This window comes from Pseudorasbora parva, chromosome 1 (genome assembly GCF_024679245.1).
Source record: "Pseudorasbora parva isolate DD20220531a chromosome 1, ASM2467924v1, whole genome shotgun sequence".
Classification (NCBI taxonomy): Eukaryota; Metazoa; Chordata; class Actinopteri; order Cypriniformes; family Gobionidae; genus Pseudorasbora; species Pseudorasbora parva.
This window is the reverse complement of record NC_090172.1, coordinates 18,770,783-18,798,179: the sequence shown is the minus strand read 5'-3', so window position 1 is coordinate 18,798,179 and position 27,397 is coordinate 18,770,783. Positions and strand designations below refer to the sequence as shown.

General features: G+C 44.5%; 1 protein-coding gene across 1 annotated transcript in view; it reads left to right on the top strand.

Annotated features, from left to right (window-relative positions):
* Window positions 1–27,397, top strand: part of LOC137058526 (collagen alpha-1(XXV) chain) — an 800,473-nt gene that overhangs the window by 343,383 nt on the left and 429,693 nt on the right. Inside the window, exon 8 of the mRNA XM_067431845.1 lies at window positions 11,109–11,225. Within this exon, the coding sequence (XP_067287946.1) occupies window positions 11,109–11,225 (117 nt within the window). The remainder of the gene's footprint in view (window positions 1–11,108; window positions 11,226–27,397) is intronic.

The window sequence follows — 27,397 nt, the reverse complement described above, 5'->3', positions numbered from 1 at the left end:
CACCAATTGACATGGTCTCAGCAGACACTCCAGGATGTGTTGGTCATGTCCAGATGCAGGTCCACCATCCGATCCAGACATGGCCCGGATCCGGCTGACTGCAGTAAACCTCGGGATAAACAGAGAGACTAACATTAGTGTGGATGCCACTCTTCATTAGCCTAGAAATCTAGACGCACCCTAGCGGCAGCAAATCAAATCTGACACGAGCTGTAAACACCAAACTCTGGTCAGGCCAATCACATTGTGTATAGAGTCAGTGGGCGGGGCTTAACATAATGACAGCCGAGTTGCACTTGCCTTGCGTGCTTCTAGTAAACACAGAAACTGGAGAATGGTAGTCTTTTGAATCAGGCTCTGTGAGACTTGGAGTTAAGCTTTTCTCTGAGAAAAGAACAAAGAACGGCACTGAAGTCATTCTTAAGAAGGGAAGATGTGTTCTGAGTTTTGCCGACCGGATACGGAGAAAGTTTAATCTTTCAACTAGCTGTGCTTCACCTTCGTTGCTCTGGTTGGTTGAACCGCTATCCAATTGCGTGCACACCGTGCAGAGGGAGTTTGAAAGACAACTGTTTATCCCGGCCCTCGGATTGAGCCCTGTCAATGGTGAGTTTGCAGACCAAACATCTTGATGTGGGTCTGGCTTGTCAGGCTAACTCTTCTTATGATGTAACAAGTACATCAGGTGTTATGGGAAGTGTTCCCGGTTCCGGCTGACCTAGTTAATGCAGCCTAAAAATCAGTCAATTGATCTGAATAATAAAAAAAGAAAAATGTTTTATGTGTATGCCATAGTAAATAGATGCGTTTTTCATCTAGATTTAAACTGACAGAGTGTGTCTGCTTCCCGAACAATGCAAGGAAGACTGTTCCAGAGTTTAGGTGCTAAATAGGAAAAGGATCAACCGCCTGCAGTTGATTTAGATATTCTAGGTATTATCAACTGGCCAGAGTTTTGAGACCGCAATAGACGTGATAGAGTATAATGTGTTAAGAGCTCGCTTAAGGGTAACACTTTATAATAACGTTCAGTTGTAAGTCATTTATAAGTGGTTAGTTAATGATGAACTAATCATTTGCAAAACATTCATAAATTATTATCAAGTAATATGCTAACATTTTATAAATGTTTTGTAAATTCCATTACAAGTCATTTACAAGTGATTAGTAAATAATTAACTAATGATTTATGAAACATGACTACGTGTTCATTAATGATTAATGAGTGATTTGTTAATTATTTTACATATATTTAGTAGATTAAGTTATAAGTAATTTACAGTTTAATAGTTAATAACGAACTAATGATTTACAAAACATGACAATGCATTTCATAAATTTTACTAAATTGTTACTTTTTTGTATATTTTGTAGATTCAGCTATACATTATTTATAAGTTATTAGATAATGTTAAACTAATCATTTACAAATCATGACTATACATTCATAAATTATTAAGTATAATATGCTAACAATTTGCAAATCTGTAAGTTATCTTTAAAAAATAGCTTATCATAAAATAATCAAACAGATCCTTAGTAAATGGTTAAGTTACTAGTTAATATATTATTAATCACTGAAATGTCAATATACATTTCAGAAATCTCAATAAACAATTGTTAATTGTGAACAAATGATGATCAAACCATTAGTAGATAATGAATATATAATTTATTGATGCATCATTACATTTTTAAGCTGGTCTGTTAAAACCCACAAAATGCATTTATGCTAAAGCCATTTTTTTTTAAAGAATGATAAATTACTAGTTGTCAAATTAATAAACATTTTAGAATGACTTCAAGTCAGGGGATTGCAGTGCGTTATGTTAAATCCTTTCACTCAATGGGTCAGACTGGTGTTCTGTGATGGGTCTAACGTTAGTGATAATGTGAACTGGTTTACCCTCCAGTGAAGCATCAGATGCACGTGTCAGAGAAGACACACCTCAAAGTGTTCATCACCTGTTAGAGATGATGTTGTAAACGCATGAATAAATCATTTACAAATCTTTATCACCTGTTACAAATGATCTGCACACGTATACAAGGCATTTACAACGCTTTCTGCGTCCCCTAATCTAAAGTGTAGACTATTCATCACTTGTAAATGTTTTAAACATCATTTGTAGATATTTCTTACCCGTTACAAATGATCTGCACACGTATACAAGGCATTTACAATGCTTTTAGCATCCCCTAATCTGAAGTGTAGACTATTCATTACTTGTAAATGTTTTACACGTCATTTGTAGATATTTCTCACCCGTTGCAAATGCATCCATTGATTGCTACAACAAATGTAACATTAAATGTGAAAATTAAATTCTGCTATTCCTCACCTGTTGCAATAGAAATGTGTAAATAGGTAATTCATCTAAATACTGAAAGCATTTAACTCCAATTCGTCACAACCAATCCCTTCCCTAAACCTACTCGTTTGTGTTTTAAAATTAAAAAAAAAAAACAGGCAGATACGACTGCAGGAACAATTTATTCAAAAAGTACAAATATTCCAAGTGTCCCGAGGCCAAACGATTGGTTTGTGTGAAGTAAATCCACAGAAGCGATCAGCAGCGTGGAGTCCATCAACTGGCCGATGATTAATGATTAACACATTTCAAAATTTGCTGCCCAGAACTTCCAGAAGAAACGTCACGACAGCTTTGAAAGCATTGGCTGTCGTGTGTCTTTTAATGACCAATTGCGTCATTACGTCAGCTTTGATTGTAAAATGCCATTGGCTCTCGTGTGTCATGCGACCGAGTCAGGACAGGAGTATTATTTGAATGATAAATAGGATAAATATGCGTTCATAAAGGGATCATTTCAATGATTAAAACATTAAGATCAACTCTGTTCTTCACATAAAGATATCGTATGACTTCAGAAAACGTTGAATACAACATGAGCTAATACTTTTATGTTGTTTTTGGTCAGTTTTTGCAATAAAAAATAGCCTATTTATATTTATAATATCATGTCTACTTTTACAAATGCAAAGAATTAAATGCGTATTGATCTGATGCATTGGGATATGCAACAATACATTATATGGGCTACTCATCATTTTTTCATGATTAACAATTTATTGAGATAATAGTATATTAACATTTTGTTGATTAATAATATATTTACTAGTAACTTAACCATTTACTAAGGATCTGTTTGATTATTTTATGAAATGTTTTTTTTTTTAAAGATAGGCCTAACTTATGACAGATTTGTAAATCATTACCATATTAATCATTTATGAATGTATAATTATGATTTGTAAATTATTAGTTTATCATTATCTAATAACTTGTAAATAATGTGAACTGAATCTACAAAACATACAAAAAAGTAACATTTATGAAATGCATTGTCATGTTTTGTAAATCATTAGTTCATTATTAACTAATCATTTGTAAATCACATATACCTGAATCTACTAAATATAAGTAAAATAAATACCATCAAAAAAATAATAATTAACAAATCACTCATTAATCATTAATGAACACGTAGTCATATTTCATAAATCATTAGTTAATTATTTACTAATCACTTGTAAATGACTTGTAACGGAATTTACAAAACATTTATAAAATGTTAGCATATCACTTGATAATCATTTATGAATGTTTTGTAAATGATTAGTTCATCATTAACTAACCACTTATAAATGACTTACAACTGAACGTTATTATAAAGTGTTACCTGAGAATCTCCTAAGAAGTATCCTGAAGCGGGCAGAGCAAGACAACTACAACCCCAATGGAACTGGAGAGATAAGAGACCACTGCAAAATCCTGTTCCGTTCCGATGCTTCACCTGTGGAAGGGAGGGACACCTGGTCCGGGATTCCCCAGGCCAAGAGGAACTCCTCTTGGAGTTGAAATTTCCTGAAATTTCCTGAAATTCATGCCTGGGCCAGTGCCTCTGAATCAGCAAAGCTCCAATGCCATTTCCTTATAACCCGCTGGGCTCATTAGAGCGTGGTGTCCCTGTGAAGATTGGGAGCAGGGATATGGAAGCCCTTATAGACTCGGGAAGCATGGTGACACTGATCCGACTAGAGTTTGCAGTGCTTATGAGGGGAAGAGAGATCTCTGAGATCTCCTGCAATCATGGGGATTCCCGAAACTATCCCACTGCCAAAGTTAGACTGGTCACACCCCTGGGGGAATTCCAAGTAGAAGCAGGAGTTGTGGATCACCTGCCAGTCCCTGCTCGGCCGAGACTGTCAAGTGTTTTCGGCCTACTGGACAAATCGAGCTGCAGAGGGGAAGAGACTGTCTATCCAAGCAACCTCCTTCGCTAACCTCTGCAGAGACTACAGACACTTAAGCAACGAGCCCTGAAAACCCCCTTGATTATTGGCAGAGGTAAGAAGGGCAGCTCTGACCCCACAGCCATTGTCTCAGAAAATCCCAAAGGTGTACAGATACTTGATGACATAGAATCCCATGAAGTATTTTCTGAATTTCCCCCAGCAGAAATCCTACAGGCAGGGAGAATTGAAAGGTTTGGCACTACTCAACTGTAAGACCCGGTACTGAGCAAAGCATGGGGGAATGTACAGGTCCTGGAAGGCCAGCCGCAAGATAGGGTGTGTAGGCTCATGTATCCACATTTCATGATCAAGAATAGGTTGTTGTATAGTGTGGATCAGCAAAGAGGTGAAATTATAGAACAATTGTTGGTCCCCAAGCCATATGCCTCCAAAGTGCTGTATTTAGCCCACACTCACCCGCTGTAAGGCCATTTGGGGCCAGAGAAGACCTAGGAAAGGGTCGTCACCCATTTCTATTGGCCCAGGTTCAAGAAAGCTGTCGAAGACTATTGTCGTCACTGTGCTGAATGTTAGCTCCACAGCACCAAGGTAACATATCGAAATCCCCTTATTTCCGATCATTGAGAGCCCTTTCAGCAGGATTGCTCTGGACATTGTGGGACCCCTGCCATAATCCATCCGGGGACATCAATATATTCTAGTCATTCATGATGCTACCCCATTCCCAGAGATGATCCCTCTCTGATCCGTCAACTTGAAGGCTGTGGCCAGAGAATTTGTCCAACCCTTCAGCTGGATGGGGATAGCAGATGAGATTCTTACAGACCAAGGTTCCTGCTTCATGTCTATTGTGATGAAGGACACCTGTAGACAACTGAAGGGGAAGCAACTGAAAAAAACATCCCTATTCCACACCCAGACAGGTGGGCTTGTAGAAAGGTTTAACAAAACTCTTAAACAAATGTTAAAGAAAGTGTTTGATGTTGATGGGGAAAATTGTGATTAGATGTTACCATATGTCTTGTTCTCTGTTCGAGAAGTCCCACAGAGATCCACTGGGTTTTCACCCTTTGAACTCCTCTATGGACGACGACCTTGAGGGATGGCTGGATCTCACCAAAGAGAGTTGAGAACAGCAGCCATCACACCATCTTTGAGCATGTTGAACAGGTACATGACCGAATGGCGAAAGTCTGGCCAATCGTAAGAGAGCACATGCAGTAGGCCCAGCAACAGCAGGCCTGGTTATACAACAGAGGGGCCAAGATTAGAGAATGTCATCCTGGAGAGAAGGTATTAGTTCTAATCCCATTCAATGAATGCAAATCCCTGGCCAGGTGGCTGGGACCCTATGAAATTATAGAGCAGACAGGCCCAGTAAATTATAGAGTACGCCAACCCACGCTGAAGGAAGAGCCAACAAATCTACCATATAAACCTCTTGAAGCTGTGGCATGAACCTATTACACTGCCAAGCCATGTCCTCACAGCTAGTGTCCTGTCCCCGGTAACCCCAGATGTGAAAATGGGTAACCAGCTCTCCCCCAGCCAAAAGCATGAGTTACAAGAGTTGTTGTGGAGAAACCGGGATGTCTTCTCTGATCTCCCAGGACAGACCTCTCTTATAACCCACGATATAGAATAGATGATTGAGAGGTTCTCAATTCTCTGGCCACAGCCTTCAAGTTGACGGATCAGAGGCCCCACATGATTTATCACAACCCTTGACTTGACAAAAGGATACTGGCAAGTACCCCTAACTCCTCAAGGAAGACCAAAAACTGCCTTTTCCACTCCTGAGGGAGCTTTTCAATACCGGGTTCTTCCTTTTGGGGTCCATGGGGCCCCGGCCACATTTTAAAAGCTCATGGATCGAGTCCTCCGTCTCCATCAGCAGTATGCTGCCACATATCTGGACGACATTCACGACAAGACTTGGGAGGAACATCCTCACCATCTAGAGGCTGTCTTCCAGGCATTACGTTCAACAACTCTCACAGCAAACCCAAGCAAGTGCTCCCTTGCCCAAGAAGAGTCCAATTATCTGGGATACACTGTTGGTAGGAGAAGCCCCAGCTTAAGAAAACTGATTCCATACTTACCTGGCCCCGGCCTCAAACAAAAAAACAGTTAAGAACCTTCCTTGGGCTAGTTGGTTACTACCGAACGATTATTCCACATAAGCGAACCTTGCCACATAAGCGACCCTGCTAACTTAATTGACTCACAAATACCTCACAAATCAGGTAAAATGGACCAAAGAAGCAGAGCAGGCCTTTGTCAAGCTGAAGCAATCCCTCTTTGCGAACACATCCTGCAAAGCCCCAAATTTCAACATGTCCTTTATTCTACAAACAGATGCCTCAGAAGTAGGGATTGGGGCCATTCTCTCTCAGTTGCAGAGCAGTCATGTCTGGGTATACCTTACTATAAATCATATATTCATGACATCGTTAAAAAAAATGGAGAGTATTGACACCTAATGACATGTTAATGAGAAATTCAATTATATAAATATATATATATATATATATATATATATATATATATATATATATATATATAGGAAGGATATATATATATATATATATATATATATATATATATATATATATATATATATATATATATATATATATATATATATATATAGCCAAGCAAAGAGATCTTTGCATATATATATATATATATATATATATATATATATATATATATATATATATATATATATATATATATATATATATATATATATATATATATATATATAAACAGGCATTATAATGGCCTCATGACAGTCAACGTCAAAACCAACCACATGGCAGTTTAATGTAATGTTAACCTATAAAGCTAAGTAGTTTCTTAAGTTTGATAATTAATCTGCAGTGTCATGTTTATGACAGGTTATGTTGTCTTGGTAATATCAAGTTGTCATGACAAAGACACTGACAGGTTATGATGTATTGGTTTATGTCAAGTTGTCATATCAAAGTCATCTCAAATAATGTAATCTTTGCAAAAAATTACATAATTGAGCCAATGACACTTAATGATAGTTGTCATAAACATGGCATAAAAACTCCTTCATATTCATGCTATGTGTCATGTCATGATTATGAAGTTGTCATGTCAGTCTTATGCACATAGTCTTCAATAAACAATATACATTGATTAAAAGCTACTGTATTAAAGTTTTTTTTATTCAAGAGCAGTGAGTGATTTTCTCTTTGTCTTTTGTTTTATTAACATAATTTTAGAGGTGAACTGTCCCTTTAAGCAGTTGCATGTTCACTGGCTGCACTGCTGTCAATTTAAGACCTGCTCGCATCACATACAATGATTAATCAGCTGTGCTGCTGCCTTCGGCTGTGCCAGCATTGCCAGAGTTGGAACCCAGAGCTGACAGCCATGCTTTCCCGGGCGGCCACCGTGCTTGGGCTGGAGTGGAACCCTCCACCCCAACGGGAGCTCTCACAGCTGGATAATTCATTTTTGGTAGCGCCACGTCAGGACATCCGTCCTGCCACACCCCCAATTCCATTTTTCACGGAGGTGCATGAGGAAGATGGGCAGTCCTTGAAGGTCCTGTTGTCTTCCCGTGACCATTTGATGGCCTCCTCCGCCTTTTCTGCCCTTGATGGGGCGGCAGCCAAAGGGTACACTGGTATTCCCCCGATTGAACACTATGTTGCGATCTAATTGTGTCCTCAGAGTGCTTCAGCATGGCATGGCAATCCTAAGCACCCCTCTAAAGCCTGTAGATTCTCAACTTCCATGATGGCAAAATCCTACAGAACTGCGGGGCAGGCTCCCGCTTCTCTGCATGTCATGGCAACTCTACATGCGCGAGGGTGGAGCTGACCCAGGTCTTAGAGATGAGCTGCGTGCTGCGATTGACCTCGCCCTCTGGACAACGAAGGTTACCGCATGCTCCCTGAGCCAGGTGATGTCCCCTCGCGTCTTCACAAAGATTGTCGAGGCAGCCCTTGCGACATTCAGGTAGCATGGGGATCGCACCCTGAAATACCTTGCTGACTGGCTCATACTGAGTCACTCTCAAGAGCAGGTGTGCGAACACAGAGTTCTGGTGTTCCGTCACTTAGCCCGTCTGGGCCTTCGGTTCAACTGGGAAAAGAGCAAATTCTGCCCAGTGCAGAGGATCTCTTTTCTTGGTATGTAAATCAACTCGGTCGCCATGTGTACCAGCAAGTGCGCGCAGTCTCTGCTGGCTTGCTTCTGTCAAATTGAGAGCAAGAGTGCGGTTCCACTGAAACTATTTCAGAGACTCCTAGGGCATATGGCATCTGCAGCCGTGGTGTTACGCTCGGATTGCTTTGCGATTAAGTCCTGAGATGGGCATGGCAGTCTGGCACGCTCCAGGTTCCAGTGACTCGGGCCTGCCGTCAGACGCACACTCTGTGGTCGAACCACAGCTTTTTACAGGCAGGTGTTCCCTCAGGTTGGGTGCCATGCACAATGGACAGGACCCCAGCGCCTCCTGCATGTTAATTGCCTCAAGTTGCTGGCAGTACGGTTCAGCCTGCACTTCTTTTGGGCGTGGCTGAGGGGTCAACATGTACCAGTCCAGTCAGACAACATGGCTGTTGTAACGTACATCAACTACCAGGGTAGTCTACGCTACCGCTGTATGTCTCAACTTGCCCACCATCTCATCTTATGGATTCAGAAGCATTTGAGGTCCCTTCATGCAGTCCATATCCCGGGTTACTGAAACGTGCAGCCGATGAGCTCTCACGGGTTTGGCCACTCACTAGAGAATGGAGACCCCATCCTCAGATGGTCCAGCTGATTTGAGAACAGTTTGGCGACAGGCAGGTAGATCTGTTTGCCTCCCACGACTCTTCCCACTGCAGCCTGTTCTATTCCCTGTCCGAGGGCACACTCGGCACGGATGCACTGGTGCAAAGCTGGCCACGGGGCCTGTGCAAATATGCATTCCCCCCAGTGAGCCTTCTCGCACAGGTTCTGTGCAAGGTCAGGTAGGACAAGGAGCAGGTCATTTTGGTCGCCCCATACTGGCATGGCCAGACCTGGTTCTCAGAACTCCTACTCCTTGCAATAGCCCCTCCTTGGTCGATTCCTCCGAGACAGGACCTCTCTCAGAAATGGGGCACCCTCTGGCACCAAGTCCCGATCTTTGGAACCTCCACATATGGCTCCTGGAAGGGTCGAGGCAAGTTTGAGTACCCTACCACCTCTGGTGGTGGCTACCATCATTTCTGCTAGGGCATAGTCAATTCACCACGCCTACGCTTTGAAGGGGAACCTCTTCTTCACCTTGTGTTCTTCTCGCCAAGAAGACCTCTAGAAATGCCTGATCAGGTCTATGCTCTCGTACCTCCAGGAAGGGTTGGATCGAAGGCTGTCTCCTTCCACCCTGTGGCCATTATATCAGCCTACCATGACCTCTTGGAGAACAAACTGATAAGTCAGCACGACCTGATCATCAGGTTCCTGAGGCAGTACATCTGCCTCATGCTTCCCTCGTGCTCTCATGGAAGCATCTAATAGTTTTAGATGCTCTGCAGAGGGCTCCCTTTGAGCCTTTGCGGTCAGTAGATCTTAAGTTATTGTCTATGAAGAGAGCACTCTTGACCGCACTGGCCTCCATTGAGAGGGTAGGGGATCTGCAGGCATTTTCGGTTGACGAAGCGTGCCTGGAGTTCATACCGGGCAATTCTAACATGATCCTGATGGCCTGGCCTGGATACGCGCCCAAGGTTCCCACCACACCGTTTAGAGACCAGGTGGTGAACCTGCAGGTGCTGCCTTAGGAGAAAGCAGACCCAGCCTTGGCACTGCTCTGTCCAATACGCTCTCTCCATGCTTACATAGACAGGAATGCAGTGTTTCTGGACCTCAGACCAGCTCTTTGTCTGTTATGGTGGGAAACCTTTGCTCTCTCAAAGCAAAGGGTGTTTCATTGGATAGTGGACACCATTGTTTTGGCTTATTAGATGCTGGGGCCTCCATTCCCCCTTGGGGTCAGGGCACACTCCACTTGGAGTGTGGCCTCCTCTTGAGCTTTAGCACATCAGAGACGCAACGTCCCTCTGCCACATCCGCTGTACCGCTGGAATGGCTAAGAGTTCAGCCTTGGCTCCTCAGCAGGTAAACATAATGCAATCATGCCAGCATACTTCCTTATATACCCATGTGGGTAGGCGGAGTTACGCATGCAAATTCTGCATACCCATGGCATTGAAACTGCCATTGGGCATTTTCTAAGATTTCGAAGATGACAGTCTTCTAAGCAAAACCCCCATTCGCAAGTCACTGACATTACATCTCCGTTCCCTTCTCAGGGAACGAGGGTTACAGATGTAACCGAGACGTTCTCTTTCAAGTCTTACTGCGCTTGAATGATCAGATAGACGCACACAGTGCTGATGCATACATAGTCAGTTATGTCTTAAATGAACGTAAACAGATGGATTAAAACCGGATGTGGATCAGTAAATTGCATCCATGCATTCAGTCTAAAAGGGACAGTAGCATAGTAAACTGCTATGTTATAAAAATATTAATAAAACAACAAAGATAAAGAGTAAATCACTCACTGCTTTGGACTGAATACATTTTTGAATACATGTTAAATAAACTTACTGAAGCTGAAAAATGTAGTTTATTTAATTTGTATCTTTGCACTCTGTTTGTTCTACTGTTTGTAATTTCCTTCTTTATTCTTAACAATTTTTTTAAATAAAATAAAAATATTTGCATCGAGATGTATATTGGTAGCATGAAATAAAAAATATATATATAAAAAAAAAAATATATATATATATATACAATATTATTTCCACAGGGTGACCAGGGTCAAGCAGGGCCCCCAGGACCTCCTGGGCCTCCAGGCCCCCCAGGGCCCAGGGGACCTCCAGGGGACACCGGCAAAGATGGTCCTCGGGGAGTTCCAGGGCTACCAGTAAGTAAATTTAAATTCAAAACCAATTTCAAAATGTTAGTAGCTGGAGGTTTAACATGATAATGCAGTGACTCACAATGCTCTGGAAACAATGGATCCTATTCAATAATCATGCTTACAAACTGTTCCTTGGGGAACAAAACATTTAACTGTACCTTTAAAAGTACACAACTGGTTCTTAGGGTACAATTATTGTTTTCCTTCACTTAGAGCAGGGGTAGGCAAGTTCGGTCCTAGTGAGTTGCTGTCCTGCAGAGTTTGGCTACAACCCTCAAAGACATCTCTTATTGAGAAATAACAGGTTTAGATGTTGATGTTTTATTAAAAATATTGGGTCATAATTATGGTGATCAGTGTTTCCTTTTGTTAGGTAGTTTGCCTCTTGTCTTTTTATGTGAGTTTGTGTTTTTTGTTACATTGTTATGAATGAAGATGTCATGTCATGAAGAAAAGTATTTGACTAAACTCATCACTGACATAAATGGTAACTTTAGTAAACAAAACTTTCTTGCCACAGATCAGAAATTCTTATTTTAAATACATTCTGGAAAAAGTTTAGACACACAGATATCAAGAATCAGCATATGAATCTCAACAATGGTGACATACTACCTTTTTTTTTCCATGACTACGATGAGACAATGACGAGACTGCACTAATGCCCAAAAATGCTGACCAAGACTTAATTAACATGCATTATTGTTGACGAAAAAGACGAGACTAAAATGTTTTGAATAAAATAAAAACTAAGATAAAATCACTCTTCATATTCATCTACAATAGTCTCGTCTACTTTTTCATCATGAGATAGAATATTCACCTGTTACGCCATTAAAATATTCAGAATGAGCTTGCGCTGTTGCTCAAGTACAGATCTCATACTTCTGTTGCCGCCATCCTGAGGCTGAAACACAAAACTAGTGGAGCAAGAACACAACACCCATAGACAGTAGCGAACAAGAGTGCCGACGACATGCTAGGTAAAAGGAAGATGCTCGATATTTGGTTGCCTTTTACCTACAATGATACTGACAAAAGGTCAGAATGTGTGTAAATTGATTCGGATCAAATAACTCAAAGGGGTATTTAATTACAGTGAAAGGAACCGTAATACATATTAAATCAGCACTGGGTAACTTTTGCTCTCGGGGTCCTCCTACAGTTGGGAAAAAATAATGTCCTCAACTACTGTCATAAGCTCTGTCATCCTACAACAGGGGATGCCATCCCACGAGCCCTGAACTAGTGATGCGTGGGTCGTCTCATAACCCGCGGACCCCGTATGTCTATTTAATGGTCGCGGGCGCGGGGCGGGTTGTAAAAATATATACGGGCCAAATAATTTCCTAAAAGCGGGTTGGTGCAGCACTAACCCCTCATTTACACTGAACACGTGTGCGGCGCATTATGGCTGCGACAAGGTTTTATTCCGTCCTCCACGCGGTGCTAACTCACACCCGGAGCATATCAGAAGCGGAGCGACTGGATGCGTGAGACCACGTGATTTGCCTGTCTGACGTCCATTTCTCATCTCCTACCAAGGATATATTGCCAATATACATGTGTAGTGGACAGCACATTCCAGGGCCCAGTTTATGGCCGGGCCCCTCTTTGCCCGTAACAGTGGACAAAGGTTTGCTACATTTTGATTGGATCTTGTTGGACTAGCACAAACAAGATGTCCAACGCCATCAGATAAAGATGCTTGGACAACAGCCAGACACCTCTTTGAGGGCAAGAAGAAGACCTCTAGCACTAATCCCAGGAAGGACAGGACTTCTCATTGGTCCACATGCAGTTTCTGCCAATCACCCATCTAGAGACAGATCCCTAATGTCCTGATTTGTGACGGCCATAAACATTCCTCGGGACCTCAGCAGTAGTGGGTGAAACAAAGAAAGAACAAAATGATCCATCCAAATCCATTCACAACTATGTTTGGAAACCTTAAGACTGATGTAAACAACATGCATCCATCTCATACTTATTCAGAGAAATAAGTATTCGCAGTAACAGCTATTTGTAATGCAACATCTTACACAGAATCAGCTGTTAATGAACAAATGAATGAACACATGCCAGTTCAATCTTTTCCCATCATGTTTGGTGTCTATTTGTTTAGTATATTGCCAAGGGTATTCTGATGGTGTTTTGGAAAGTGATAAATGCATTGATGAACTTTAAAGACACTTTAAAGACTTCTACTGTGTACAGAAGGCAAATGAGTTCCACAGAGGAAAGAAGGGTGGGCCACACTGTGTGCCCTCTCTGATGCCAACAGCCAATAGCAACACTTGAATGGAGAAGTGACAAATTGCAATCTCCTCCTATTCGGAAAAGGATAAAGGTACCCTTTCAATAGACACTCCTTGTTCTGAGTCTCCTCCACGCGAGAGACAAACAGTTCTGAGTCTGTCCGCTGAGGATTAGACTGTGACAGAGCAACCAGGTTCTGAGTCTCCTCATCCGAGAGACAAACAGTTCACCAAGTTCTGAGTCTGTCCGCCGAGGATTAGACTGTGACAGAACTACGTTCAGAGTTTTAGTCCAGCGAGACAACTACAGCACATCCCGAGTCTCCATGCTAAAGAGATCAGAGCAGACTGACCAACTTCTGAGTGTCTGGTCCAAAGAGGCAGAAGACACACAGAGACATTTGCAACAAGGTTAAGCTCAGGAGAGCAAACCTTTACTTCAAAGTTCCTTCATCTGCGTGTTCCAGATTAAGGATCTTCTGCACCTACATCAGGGCCTCATCTGCGTGTTCCAGATTTTAGGACCCTTTGGTGCCCCAGGAGATCAGCATCCCACAGATCTTCGTGTTCAAGGCTGTTGAAACAGATTCCAGCTCATTTCTTCACTGCACTGTCTCCCAGCAAAACCATTGGAAGAAGTCATCACCATCGGACTGCTTACTCAACCACGTGGAACGTAAATATCACTTAACCAAACCTCTTTCTAGAGACCTTGGCATTGTTGTATATTATCAGTATATGATTTTCTAATTTACATTAGAGGTAATATAACTGATGCTAGTTCATAACAAATAATCTTTCGTTTATTTGTTTAATGCATAATAAGGTTCTTCACCTTAGTTTCAGAGAAACAACAGTTTATCTTTCCATAAGATAATGTAACTCTTCTATAGCCACACTTAACTTACTCACATGTATTTTATGCATTTTACGCACTTTATTCATTTATCATTCATTGTATTCATTTAGTAGTTGTGTTAATTGTTCTGTTTATCTTTTGTTAATAAAATCTATTTCATTACACTTGTGTCTTCCTTGTGCTGATAAAGCAGAAAAGGCTCTACAAGTTAGAAATCTCACCAATCTTTCAGATAAATCAGCTGACCAACTCTCCCCCCTTTACATTCATTATAAATGACTGGGCAGCCTCCTGTGCGGAGTGTTCTCATACAGCAAAGGTAAAAGGCCTTGACTAGTGTCCCAAACTAAGAGGGGGGGGGGGGGGGGGGGGTCATCTTATGTACTCATAACCACACCTTAAGTGACGTGTGATCCAAAATTCACAACTTCAGCGGTGACGTGAGTACCAATCACTACCTTACTTAGTGTCTTTGGGTGGACAAAAGTAAAAATCACTACATAATTGGCGTCCCTGGGTTGGCTAACTTAGAATGAAATGAGCCTTCTGTTTTGTCAGCATAAGTTAATACACTGAAAGATAAAAAAGGAAGTAACTTTAGCAGGAAACTAAGTCTTTCACCAAGTCAGAAACCAATTGCATAGCAACGAGTGGTTCCCTCCAAGCCTGATTGATAGTTTCCCTGCTCAACTCCATGGTACAATTTATGACTAGGATTAGTTGCAAAGTGTATAGAATTGTATTGTGGCAACAGAGCTTGCAATGTTTTTTAGCACACGTTGTAATTGTTGATTATAACTAATTGCTAATATAAGAATAGCATATGGTGTTCACCTAAGTCTACCATACTGTTTTAGAATTTTTATGAACGTGTCAGATAAGGGTAGTGCCTTCTGACAAATTGAAGACAAGTGCTAGAATTCTCACCCCTTAGTGTGTGTGACATTTATTGTCGTAGTGGCTTAGAGCTGCTTACACTTGTGGTAAACTTTCAGAGTTTAGCTGGTTTGGGTGGTGTAGTTATTTATTATATAAACACAACACAAGTATATATATTAAATAAAGATGGCTGATATGACCGCTGAAGCATTGAGCCAGGCCTTAAAGGGCGCTTCACTAATAAAGCTTCTTTCTAGTCTATCACTAAATTGGCCTGTACAACAAACCCAAGCCACAGACAAAATATCCCTCGCCCAAGAACAGAATAAAGAATTGTTCCAGGAACTCAAAAATGAGCTGGCTGACCTGCGTAGGGATAATTTGATATTAAGAGCTAAAATATGTAGATTGTCATCTGAGACAAAAAACTTACAGTCTATTACTGAGATTCAGGAAGCAGAACTTAAAAGAGTCAAAACTCACATGGTCACTCTGCAGACAGAGTTGGCCCATACCCAAAATGACCTGCTAGAACAGAAAGAGAAGTTAAATTCTCTGAGCTCTAGTGAAACAAGGACTAAAGCGGAGTTGAATTCAGCATTGCTTAACATTTCTAAGCTGAAGAAGCTTGAACAAATTAAGCATACAGACCGGATAAGTCAACTGAATAGAGTCAAGTGCCTCCCCCAGCAGCAACCTGAACCACAAAGTGTGCACCCCAGCTCCTTTGGTTCAGCTGGTAGGGACCCCCTGTTGTATAGCTTTGAACAGAGAAAGCATCATCAGGACAATGATGTCATAGTCTCAAGCAGCCTAACTGTGAGTGACTCTCCTAAAACTTTCCGCTCCTTACCTAAGCTTCCTAACATGCTACCATCTAGCAACAGACATCATATTCTTAGAGAATTAGCACGTGACATAGAGGTTTTTAACCCTGAGACAACTAAACACAACATAGAGTTGTATTTAAAGGATGCAAATGCAGCCTTGACATACTTTCCTGAGGCCAGCACGACTGACAAAGTCTTTCTTTTGAGAAAGACCACATCACAGATTGTCCATGGCTTCATGGATAGACAAAGCCCAGATATTGCTAACAATTATGACAAATTGTGTAAAGCTCTTCTGGTAGAGTATACTCTATATCAGAACCCATCTGCCTCTCGTCTCTCAGCTTTCCGAATTAAGCAGGGCCGCCATGAGTCTCCCAGAGAGTACTATGAGCGCTTAAGGAAAATGTATTTTGCTGGCAAAGATGACCCCAAGGCAGAGGAGGATGTTATGTTTAAGAGTCTGTTTGTAAGTAATCTTTACCCTACTGTTAGGAAAACACTCATACTCCTGGTAGATGTTGAAAATATGTCTGCAGGAGAACTGAGGCAGCTTGCCATGCAAGCCTGGGACAGTGGGAAGGTAGGTTCAGACAGGCAAGACAGGCAGCCATGTTCAGTTGTGCTTGAATCTAGACATGACTGTAAGACTCCCATTCATATGGTAGAGTCAGAACTTCCCCAAAACAGATTAGTCCATTGCAGCAATTTCCAGCAGAGCTCCCAGAGCCCTAAGCTCTCAGGTTACAGGGGTCATAACAATCAAAGGTATGCCCCCAGAAAGGAGAGCAAGCAGTGGCAGTGGGAGGATAGACTGCAAGGACAGAAGAAGAGTAGAGATAACTCTGAGAATGGCCAAAAACAGAGAGGTCAGAATTGGAAGTCTAGAGGGACTGAACGTAAGGATGCTGAAAACTTAGCAGAGATCCAGCGCATACTTCTTAAAGCCCTCAAAGACCTCAAGTCAGAGGAGTTCCACTCCACTGACAGAGACTTGGTCTTCTAAGCATGATCAGGTCAGGGCCCTCCCCCTCCACCTAACATCTCAGACTGTGGACAAGAGTCAGGGGAGAGAGCAGTAGCCCATAACTGAACAGGGTCTTTCAGATTCAGCAGACATCAAGTCCCTGTTACCTTTTAAACTTCAACTTCAGCCTAAGAAGGGTTCATAAATTTCCATTTTTGTTTTGCTTCAGTTTAGACTTTTCAGTCAATATCTATAAATCGCAAGGTTATGATTTTGCATTCCCATGACAATCCCTTTGGATGTCATGAAAGGGGGGGGTCAAAGCCTCCTATGATATTTACGATCAACTAATTCACTGGCCACTCGTACAGTAAAATATTGCAGATCTCAGTCAGGGTTAGATAATTTGTTCTCTATTCCAGCCATTCAAACTTTCTTATAGGAGACCTCCAAAAATAAGAGATAGTGGATTAGACCTGTGGTACAGCCTTCCAGAGGAAGCTGCAAACGTCAGGCAGAGCAATCAAATTCCCAAACCCCAGTACTGGTCAACATACAGCCTCTTGAGCTTCTAGCATAGCCAAGAAAATGGATGTCATACAACCTGACTACTCCCATTAATTAGCCTGTATAATAATGCAATTATTACATGTGAGCTTTGCTCCTGATAAGGCGACAAAAGATACAATCTTGTCATTGGTGGTACCAGGTGAACTAGTTGAGGATTCTGTTAATCAGGCAATGCAAGTAAACCAAGCAGGTGCACGTAGCTTACAGCTTGGATGGCTTGCTATACCAAATTATGTCAATCTAGACATTTAAATAATTGGTTTCCTGCTAAATCTGATCAAACATTTCAAGTGTTTACTCTCACAACGAATACTCTTTTGATATTTTAAACTGTTTAAGCTAAATTTAGGAAATTTAATTTTCATCCACACATAGGTACCTTCTCTAGACAGCCTCTAACCTGTTTAGATATTATTCTACCAAACCTTTTATTTGGCTCATTTAACTCTGTAAAGAACATATTGAGCCAAATTTTATTTCCAATGCCATTGGTTAAAAGGGAGAGGTGAGGTGTGTGTGTTTTGTTCCTGCTGTTCCATTTCAGTGCATCGCCCAGATCAACAACTTCAGGTCCTCGATCTAGCCGATCAGGGGGGAATGTAGTGGACAGCACATTCCAGGGCCCAGTTTATGGCCGGGCCCCTCTTTGCCCGTAACAGTGGACAAAGGTTTGCTACATTTTGATTGGATCTTGTTGGACTAGCACAAACAAGATGTCCAACGCCATCAGACAAAGATGCTTGGACAACAGCCAGACATCTCTTTGAGGGCAAGAAGAATACCTCTAGTACTAAGCCCAGGAAGGACAGGACTTCTCATTGGTCCACATGCAGTTTCTGCCCTTCACCCATCTAGAGACGGATCCCTAATGTCCTGATTTGTGACGGCCATAAACATTCCTCGGGACCTCATCAGCAGCAGTGGGTGAAACAAAGAAGACCAAAATGATCCATCCAAATCCATTCACAACTATGTTGGGAAACCTTGAGACTGATGTAAACAACATGCATCCATCTCATACTTATTCAGAAAAATAAGTATTCGCAGTGACAGCTTTTTGTAATGCAACATCTTACACAGAATCAGCTGTTAATGAACAAATGAATGAACACATGACAGTTCAATCTTTTTCCATCAGGTTTGGTGTCTATTTGTTTAGTATATTGCCAAGGGTATTCTGATGGTGGTTTGGAAAGTGATAAATGCATTGATGAACTTTAAAGACACTTTAAAGACTTCTAACTGTGTACAGTATGCAAATGAGTTCCACAGAGGAAAGAAGGATGGGCCACACTGTGTGCCCTCTCTGATGCCAGCAGCCAATAGCAACACTGGAATGGAGAAGTGACAAATTGCAATCTCCTCCTATTCGGAAAAGGATAAAGGTAGCCTTTCAATAGACACTCCTTGTTCTGAGTCTCCTCCACACGAGAGACAAACAGTTCACCAAGTTCTGAGTCTGTCCGCTGAGGATTAGACTGTGACAGAGCAACCAAGTTCTGAGCCTCTGGTTTAACCAGAGAGACAACACAAGAACCGAGGATCTGAATCTACAGCTTGTGAGGCAGCAACAGATACGACAACGTTCTGAGCCTCCAGCCTGTGAGGAAAGAGACATTAACCAAAACTACGCTCAGAGTTTTAGTCCAGCGAGACAACTACAGCACATCCTGAGTCTCCATGCTAAAGAGATCAGAGCAGACTAACCAACTTCTGAGTGTCTGGTCCAAAGAGGCAGAAGACACGCAGAGACATTTGCAACAAGGTTAAGCTCAGGAGAGCAAACCTTCACTTCAAAGTTCCTTCATCTGCGTGTTCCAGATTAAGGACCTTCTGCACCTACTTCAGGGCCTCATCTGCGTGTTCCAGATTTTAGGACCCTTTGGTGCCCCAGGAGATCAGCATCCCACAGATCTTCGTGTTCAAGGCTGTTGAAACAGATTCCAGCTCCTTTCTTCACTGCACTGTCTCCCAGCAAAACCATTGGAAGAAGTCATCACCATCGGACTGCTTACTCAACCACGTGGAACGTAAATATCAATTAACCAAACCTCTTTCTAGAGATCTTGGCATTGTTGTATATTATCAGTATATGATTTTCTAATTTACATTAGAGGTAATATAACTGATGCTAGTTCATAACAAATAATCTTTCGTTTATTTGTTTAATGCATAATAAGGTTCTTCACCTTAGTTTCAGAGAAACAACAGTTTATCTTTCCATAACGCCCGTTTCACACATTCTCCGTCTACAGTGCGTGTGCGGTGCGTTTTGCGTTGCGTGTGCGTTGCAGGATCCGTAAGCCCTGTAGTGTTTTCACATATGCTGCGTTTGCCGTCCGCAAGATTTTTGTGCAAGAATGCGTTGCTCTCAGGAGCTCAGTGAATTTAAGCGTGGTACTGTGATAGTCGGAAATCCACTCAGAAATGATGGCGCACGGTTGGTTGGGCTCCGTGCTCCCCTTGCTTTTAACTCATAAAACTGGCAATTTTATGCATTCTGATAGACTTTCTTTTGACATCAAGAATAATAAACAGCGAATGTGTGAAAATGTCAATAAACCAGAAGTTGTAAGTAAGAAGGATAAACAACAACAACAAATGAAACGATGCGGTGGAGCAAACAAACAGTGTCAGCGTTCAGATCTGCTGTTTACCTGTTTGGTGTAGCTTCTCCTGCTGCTAATATTTGGATCACTTGTCCTAATAATTCCACAAAACGAGCCTGACAGTCAACTGTGCCACATGCCTTATCTAAACAACGTTGGATATGGCCGATTTACCATCTACTATTCCCTCCTGAAGTTTGGAAATGTACGCGTAACAGCTTTGCGCACCAAAATGGAGTTGGGTGGCAGGAAGAAAGATAGCGGGCGCGCTATAATAGATCTCTCTTTTCTGGTCCTGCTGGCTGGAGATGTCCAACTTAATCCTGGCCCAGACGCTGAATGTGCGCCGTGGGCCCATGCTGCCGACGTGGGGCTGGGTCCCGGGGCGGATGCAGGGCGGGGGAGTGGCAGGCTGGATTGGCGAGCGGGCAGAAGCCTCCGTGGCAGAGCTAGAGTGTCATCTGCGGCGGCCAGCACACCCGGAGGTGAATGGCGGTCATCTGCGGCGGCCAGCAGACCCGGAGGTGAATGGCGGTCATCTGCGGCGGCCAGCAGACCCGGAGGTGGATGGCGGTTTTCCGGCTGGAGCCGGCTGTGGGTGCTCTGTGTGGACGAGTGTTCGGGTACTGGATGGTGCGGAGGTGGTGGCTCCGTGTGACGGCATCAACCGGGCTGCGGCGGGGGTTGCGCCCGCGGAGGTCTTGGCGGACTACTGGAGCGACCAGGCCCCTCTTTTTGTGGATTCTTTTGTGGACGAGGCAAAGAAGGCCATAGTGGAGACGGATTTAAAATCACTATGTGAGCAAGGATCCAGAGGTGCTCCTAACCGTAAGATTGACTATATTAAGAGTAACATCAACACAACTCATAAAGTCAAGTATAAGTGAACAAACAGGGACACGAATGACAGTATAAAAACTATGCAGTCACAAGCAATAATAAAGCAGAGACAATATTTATTCTTCCAGACAGTAAATCATGCGAAAATAATCTGGGATAATACAGTAAAACCTAAGGGTATTTTGGGAGGGCATTTAAACATTAGAAGCCTGTATCCAAAATGTGAAGAAATCAGAATTTTGCTAATTGGTTCCAATCTTGATTTTTTGTGTCTAGGTGAAACATGGTTGCATGATACAATTCCTACCTCAATGATAGATGTGCCTGGATATAAGTGCTATAGAAAGGACAGGGTAACTGGTAGAGGAGGAGGAGTACTGGTTTACATTAGAGACTCCTTTAATACCAAGGAAGTACAATTAGATGAATCTATATCAACTGAAAGTCTATGTGTTAACGTGGTTTTATCTTCACGCATGATGTTTAACATTCTTGTGGTGTACAATTCACCATCTAGTTGCCTAAAAACCTTTTATCAAAATTTGGAAAAAATTCTTAAAACTTTTAAACCAAAGAGTGAGATGCTTATTTATGGAGATACTAATGTTAATTGGTTAAATAAATCGACTAGAAAACGACTTAAAGAACTAACATCAAAATATGACTTTCATCAATTTGTAAATGGACCCACTCGCTTGACAAAAACATCGCAGACAGCAATAGATTTAGCTTTCTCAAATAAGCCGGAAAGAGTATTAAAAACATATAATTTGGTGTGTGGCCTATCAGACCATAACATGATATTAATTTCTAGAAAACTCTCAAAAAAACGTTTAAATGAATATAAATATGACCGGAAAGCCACCAAGTTAATAATCCCTCGCAAGGATCTTATTAAATTTGAGAAAGAGTTAGCAAACATTAATTTGGATGAAGTCTCCAAACATAGTCAAGTAAACGAGTGTTGTGATATATTTACTTCTACATTGAGTAATACTTTGAATAAGTTCTTAAAACAATGTAAAAGGCCACAGAGAAAACGTCTCAGGTTACGTATGTAACCCTAGTTCCCTGAGGGAACGAGACGCTGCGTCGAAACGCTGTGAGAACGCCTCTGCGTTAATGCGTCGTGAAGCGCCTGTAGAACCATTCCATCGGAAAAAAGATCGATCGTCGGCGTGATGACGTCATCGACCGGAAGCTATAAAACGTCCGTGAAAACAAACAGGAACTAACTTCTGATAAAGCCTGAAGTAAGTGATCACGGACACGCCGGGAGTATGGCAGAGCGACGCAGCGTCTCGTTCCCTCAGGGAACTAGGGTTACATACGTAACCTGAGACGTTCCCTTTCGGGGAACTCGAGCTGCGTCGAAACGCTGTGAGAACGCTTATACCCACATCGCCATAGGACCAAGTGTCTCGTATGTGTGAAGCCGAAGCGCACACGGTTACGAGAGAACCTGTGCCCCTACTGTAGATGCCAGGTCTAGTTCGTAGAACCTGACAAAGGTAGAAGGAGACGACCAACCGGCCGCGTTGCAGATATCGTGGAGGGAAGCCCCCGACAAGAGTGCTTTAGAAGCAGCCATACCCCTGGTTGAATGCGCCCGGACAGCCAGTGGAGATGGCTGCCCGGTAGCTTCATAAGCAAGTGAGATGGCCTCGACCACCCACTTGCTCATCCTCTGCTTGGATACTGGGGCCCCCTTCTTAGGGGGTCCAAAACAAACAAACAATTGTTCAGATTTCCTCCACAGGGCAGCTCTGTGGACATAAGTATCCAGTGCCCTCACAGGACACAGCAGATTTAACCTTTCCTGGTCTGACGTCAAAAACGGAGGAGGACAGAAGGCTTGTAGAGTGATGGGGCCCCGTGGGCTCGTAGGAACCTTGGGGACATAACCCGGCCTGGGATGCAGAAATGCTTTCACCATCCCAGGCGCAAACTCTAGACATGAGGGCCCTACTGACAGGGACTGAATATCTCCTATTCTTTTAAGAGACGAAATGGCCAACAGGAAGATGGTTTTTAAGGTGAGGAACTTGTCCGAAACCTCCTCCAGAGGTTCGAACGGTGGTCCGGACAAGCCCCTCAAAACAATGGCCAAGTCCCATGCTGGGACCCTCGAGTGCATAACTGGCCTCAACCTTAAAGTGCCACGAAGGAAGCGTGTAATTAGAGGGTGTCTTCCCAAAGACACTCCACTGCAAGGGACGTGGAAGGCACCCAAGGCCGCCACGTACACCTTAAGTGTGGAGGGGGTCAACCCTGCCGAGAACCTTGCCTGCAGGAACTCCAGCACTGTACCAACCGGGCAGTTAACTGGGTCCCACTGGCGTTCTCTGCACCATGCTGAGAAAAGTCTCCATTTCAACGTGTACAGCTTCCTTGTGGACGGAGCTCTGGAGTGTAGGATGGTCTCTACGACCTCGGCCGAGAGACCTTCCTCTATGAGCCTAGCCCCCTCAGAGGCCAGGCCCACAGTTTCCACATCTCCGGGCGTGGGTGCAGGAATCTCCCGCCCGCCTGAGAGAGTAGATCCCTCCTGGTCGGAATCTCCATCGGAGAGCCTTCCAGGAGAGATATCAGGTCCGAAAACCATACTCGGGTCGGCCAGTTCGGAGCCACTAGAAGTACCTGGGCCCCGTCCCGGCGTACCCTCTCCAGAACTCCTGGAAGCAAGACAATCGGGGGGAAGGCGTACAGAGGCAGCCTCAGCCACTCCTGTACCATGGCATCCAGCCCCAGCGGGGCCGGATGGGTCAGAGAAAACCACTGCGGGCAGTGAGAATTCTCCGCCGAAGCGAACAGGTCTATCTCTGCTTTCCCATAAACCTTCCAAAGGAGCTCCACCACCTCTGGGTGGAGTCTCCATTCCCCGGGCCTCGGCCCCTGTCTCGACAGGCTGTCTGCTTCCTGATTCAGGGCCCCCGGGATATATACTGCCCTGATTGACAGCAGTTTCCCTTGGGCCCACAGGAGGATCCGATGTGCCAATTTGTCCAACGGACGAGACCTCAGACCCCCCTGGTGATTTATATAGGCGACCACGGACGTGTTGTCTGTCCTGACTAGTACGTGGTGGCCCCTGAGGTCGGGCAGGAACTGTTTCAATGCAAGAAACACTGCGAGCATCTCTAGCCGATTTATGTGCCAGTGCCGCTGATGTTCCTGCCATAGACTCTGGGACGAGCGACCACTCATGGTCGCCCCCCAGCCCGTGAGAGAGGCATCTGTCGTTAGCGTTACGCGACGAACATGAGCGGAGCGGATGATCGTGCGGAGCGGATTTCCCCTCGGGGAGAACCCTTTTGTCTTGAGCCACCACTGCAGTGGCCTCATGTACAGTAGGCCAAAAGGTATCACGTTGGACGCTGCTGCCATGAGACCTAACAGTTTCTGGAACTGTTTCACAGTGACGGCTCGGCCTAGCTTCTGTTCTTTGGCGGCTGCCAGGATCGATGCTATGCGTGTTGGCGATAATTGCGCCCGCATAATTACCGAGTCCCAGTTCACACCTAGAAAAGTGGTTCTCTGAGCCGGAGAAAGCACACTCTTCTTGGCATTCAGCCTCAACCCCAGCTTCGACATGTGGGCGAGAACAGCATCTCGATGCTGAACCGCCATCTGCTCTGTATTCGCTAGAATCAGCCAGTCGTCGATATAGTTCAGTATGCGGATGCCCTGTAGACGCAGCGGCGCCAGAGCTGCATCCACACACTTGGTGAACGTGCGGGGTGACAGTGCTAGACCGAAGGGAAGTACACGATATTGGTATGCCTCTCCCCCGAAGGCAAACCTCAGGAACTTCCTGTGATGTGGAAGGATGGAGACATGAAAATACGCATCTTTGAGGTCTATGGTGACAAACCAATCCTCCGATTTGACCTGCGCTACAATCTGTCTGAGTGTAAGCATCTTGAATTTGAGCTTGGCCACCGAGCGATTCAATAGCCGCAGATCTAATATCGGGCGTAAGCCCCCATCCTTCTTGGGCATGATGAAGTAACGGCTGTAAAAGCCAGACTCCCTGCTGGGAGGGGGAACCCTCTCTATAGCCCCAGTGTCTCTACTTCCTGTGCCATTACCAGAGCCTGCTCCGGGGCCTACCTCTGTAGGTAGGACACCGCAGAAAGGAGGTGGCCGACTTCTGAATTGAATAGCGTACCCCTTTTCTATTATCTGCAGGACCCAACGAGATATGTTTGATAGACGTTTCCACTCGTCTAGAAAATCTACTAAGGGAACCAGCCTCTCGAGGCTGGCCTCTGGTGTATTTTGAGCAACAAGCACAGTGCCCTGAAGCGGCGGACCGGCAGGGAACGACTGACTTGACTGCTCGGGGGCCCCCCGAAGGGGGTGCGGACCACCCTCGGGTGGCCCGCGGAGACCGACTGCGCCCCGGCATTGCGGCGGGGTTGGCAGCGCGGCCCCCCGAGGGTGCCGTAGGGAAACGGGTACCGTTAGCAGGGGTAAACACCGTTTCCCTACGGGGGGAACCACCCTCAGCGTCCTGACGCTTCTGGCGTCAGGAACGCTTCGACGAGGCCTTCTTGGCGATCAGGACTGTCCGCAGATCAGCCCTGCCCCTCGAAGGCCTCGTCTGAGAGCGCCGCCCCTCGTCCCCACGCTGAGGGGGAGCTCGGGCAGCGACGCTCTGCTTCTGCTGAGCCCTGTGTGAAGAGCTCGTACTCGGTTTGGGCTGCTTGGTGGTATCAGCAGCAGCCCCAGGGACCTGGACTCGGAGAGGGAGGAACTGCTTGAGCGCCGCAGCTTGCTTTTTCGACTCCTGGAACCTCTCGGTGACAGTGTGAACTGCGTCACCGAAGAGGCCTCCAGGAGAAAGCGGCGCATCAAGCAGAAAGGCTTTCTCCCTCTCCTTGATATCTGTGGGGTTCAACCATAGATGCCTCTCCGTAGCCACCAATGCTGCCATGGAGCGGCCAACACATCTGGCCGTCTCCTTGGTGGCCCGGAGAGCTAAATCAGCTGATGATCTTAATTCAGCAACAATATCTCCCCCCACAGCATCACTACTGTCCAGATCCCTCAGCAGGTCAGCCTGGTATGCCTGCACGATAGCCATCGTGTGCAGGCATGCAGCCGCTTGACCCGCTGCCGAGTACGCTTTACCCACCAACGCCGACGTTGTTTTTAATGGTCTGGTGGGTAAAGTCGGGGCCTTAAGGGACGACGCCGAAGAAGGTGAGAGATGGCTCGCAAGCGTCTCTTCGACCTTTGGCATCGCCCCATAACCGTACTGTCTCAGCCCGCTGATGTTGCTGTAGACCGAAGTCTGCGGGCTGAAGACACGATATGATGCCGGTCTCCTCCACGATCTTGCCACCTCGGTGTGCAAGTCGTGGAAGAACGGCAGGCCCCGCCGCTGAGGTTCTGAAGCGCGAGATGGCAGGAAGCGTTCGTCTAGCTTGCTATGACGTTTTCTTCCTGCCTCAGATCTTTCAGTGGGCCAGTCGATGTTTAATCTGGCCACTGCTCGCGTCAAAACCTCAACTAGCTCTTCACTAGCAGGGGACTGAAGTGGCGAATCTTCAGTATCGATACTTTCAACGTCCACCTCCTCAGAGCTGGACAGATGAAGTACCGGCGACTCTCTCGGGGGGGAAGAAACCGCCATGCGTGCTTCCATGCCCCGAGAAGAGCCGCTGGATGGAGCAGGTGAGGGCAGAGATAAGGCAGCGCCCGTCTCTAACCCCTCTGCAACATCCAGTTGGGATCCCCACGACTGCAGCCTTCGCTCCGCCTCGGCGGCAGCGGGACCAGAGCCGCGGGGAACACGAGCCGAGGCACCCTCCTCGAAGAGTGCCCGGCGGGAGCGCAGCGTTCTTAATGGCAATCGCTCACAGTGCTCGCAAGCAGCCCCCTCGAGGGCTGCCTGGGCATGCTGCGCTCCCAAGCATGCAACACAGAGAAGGTGTGTGTCCCCGCCCGTGATGTAGCGTGGGCAGGGAGGAACACACTTTCTGAAATTGCTGCTCTCACTCGCCATTTCTATCTATTTTATTTTTCTCTTTTTCTTGTTAATATAATGATATTTAACAAAAAGGGTGGAAAATCTCTGAATATAGACAGACAAAAACACCAAATAGACAGACAGGTTCACACAGATCGCTTGCTGAAGGCTCAGAAGCTAGTTCCTGTTTGTTTTCACGGACGTTTTATAGCTTCCGGTCGATGACGTCATCACGCCGACGATCGATCTTTTTTCCGATGGAATGGTTCTACAGGCGCTTCACGACGCATTAACGTTCCCCGAAAGGGAAGTACAGCTTCCATGGGTTAGTGATACAGTTCGACAGTTGATTAAAAAAAGAGATTTTTCTTTAAACACCTATCTTA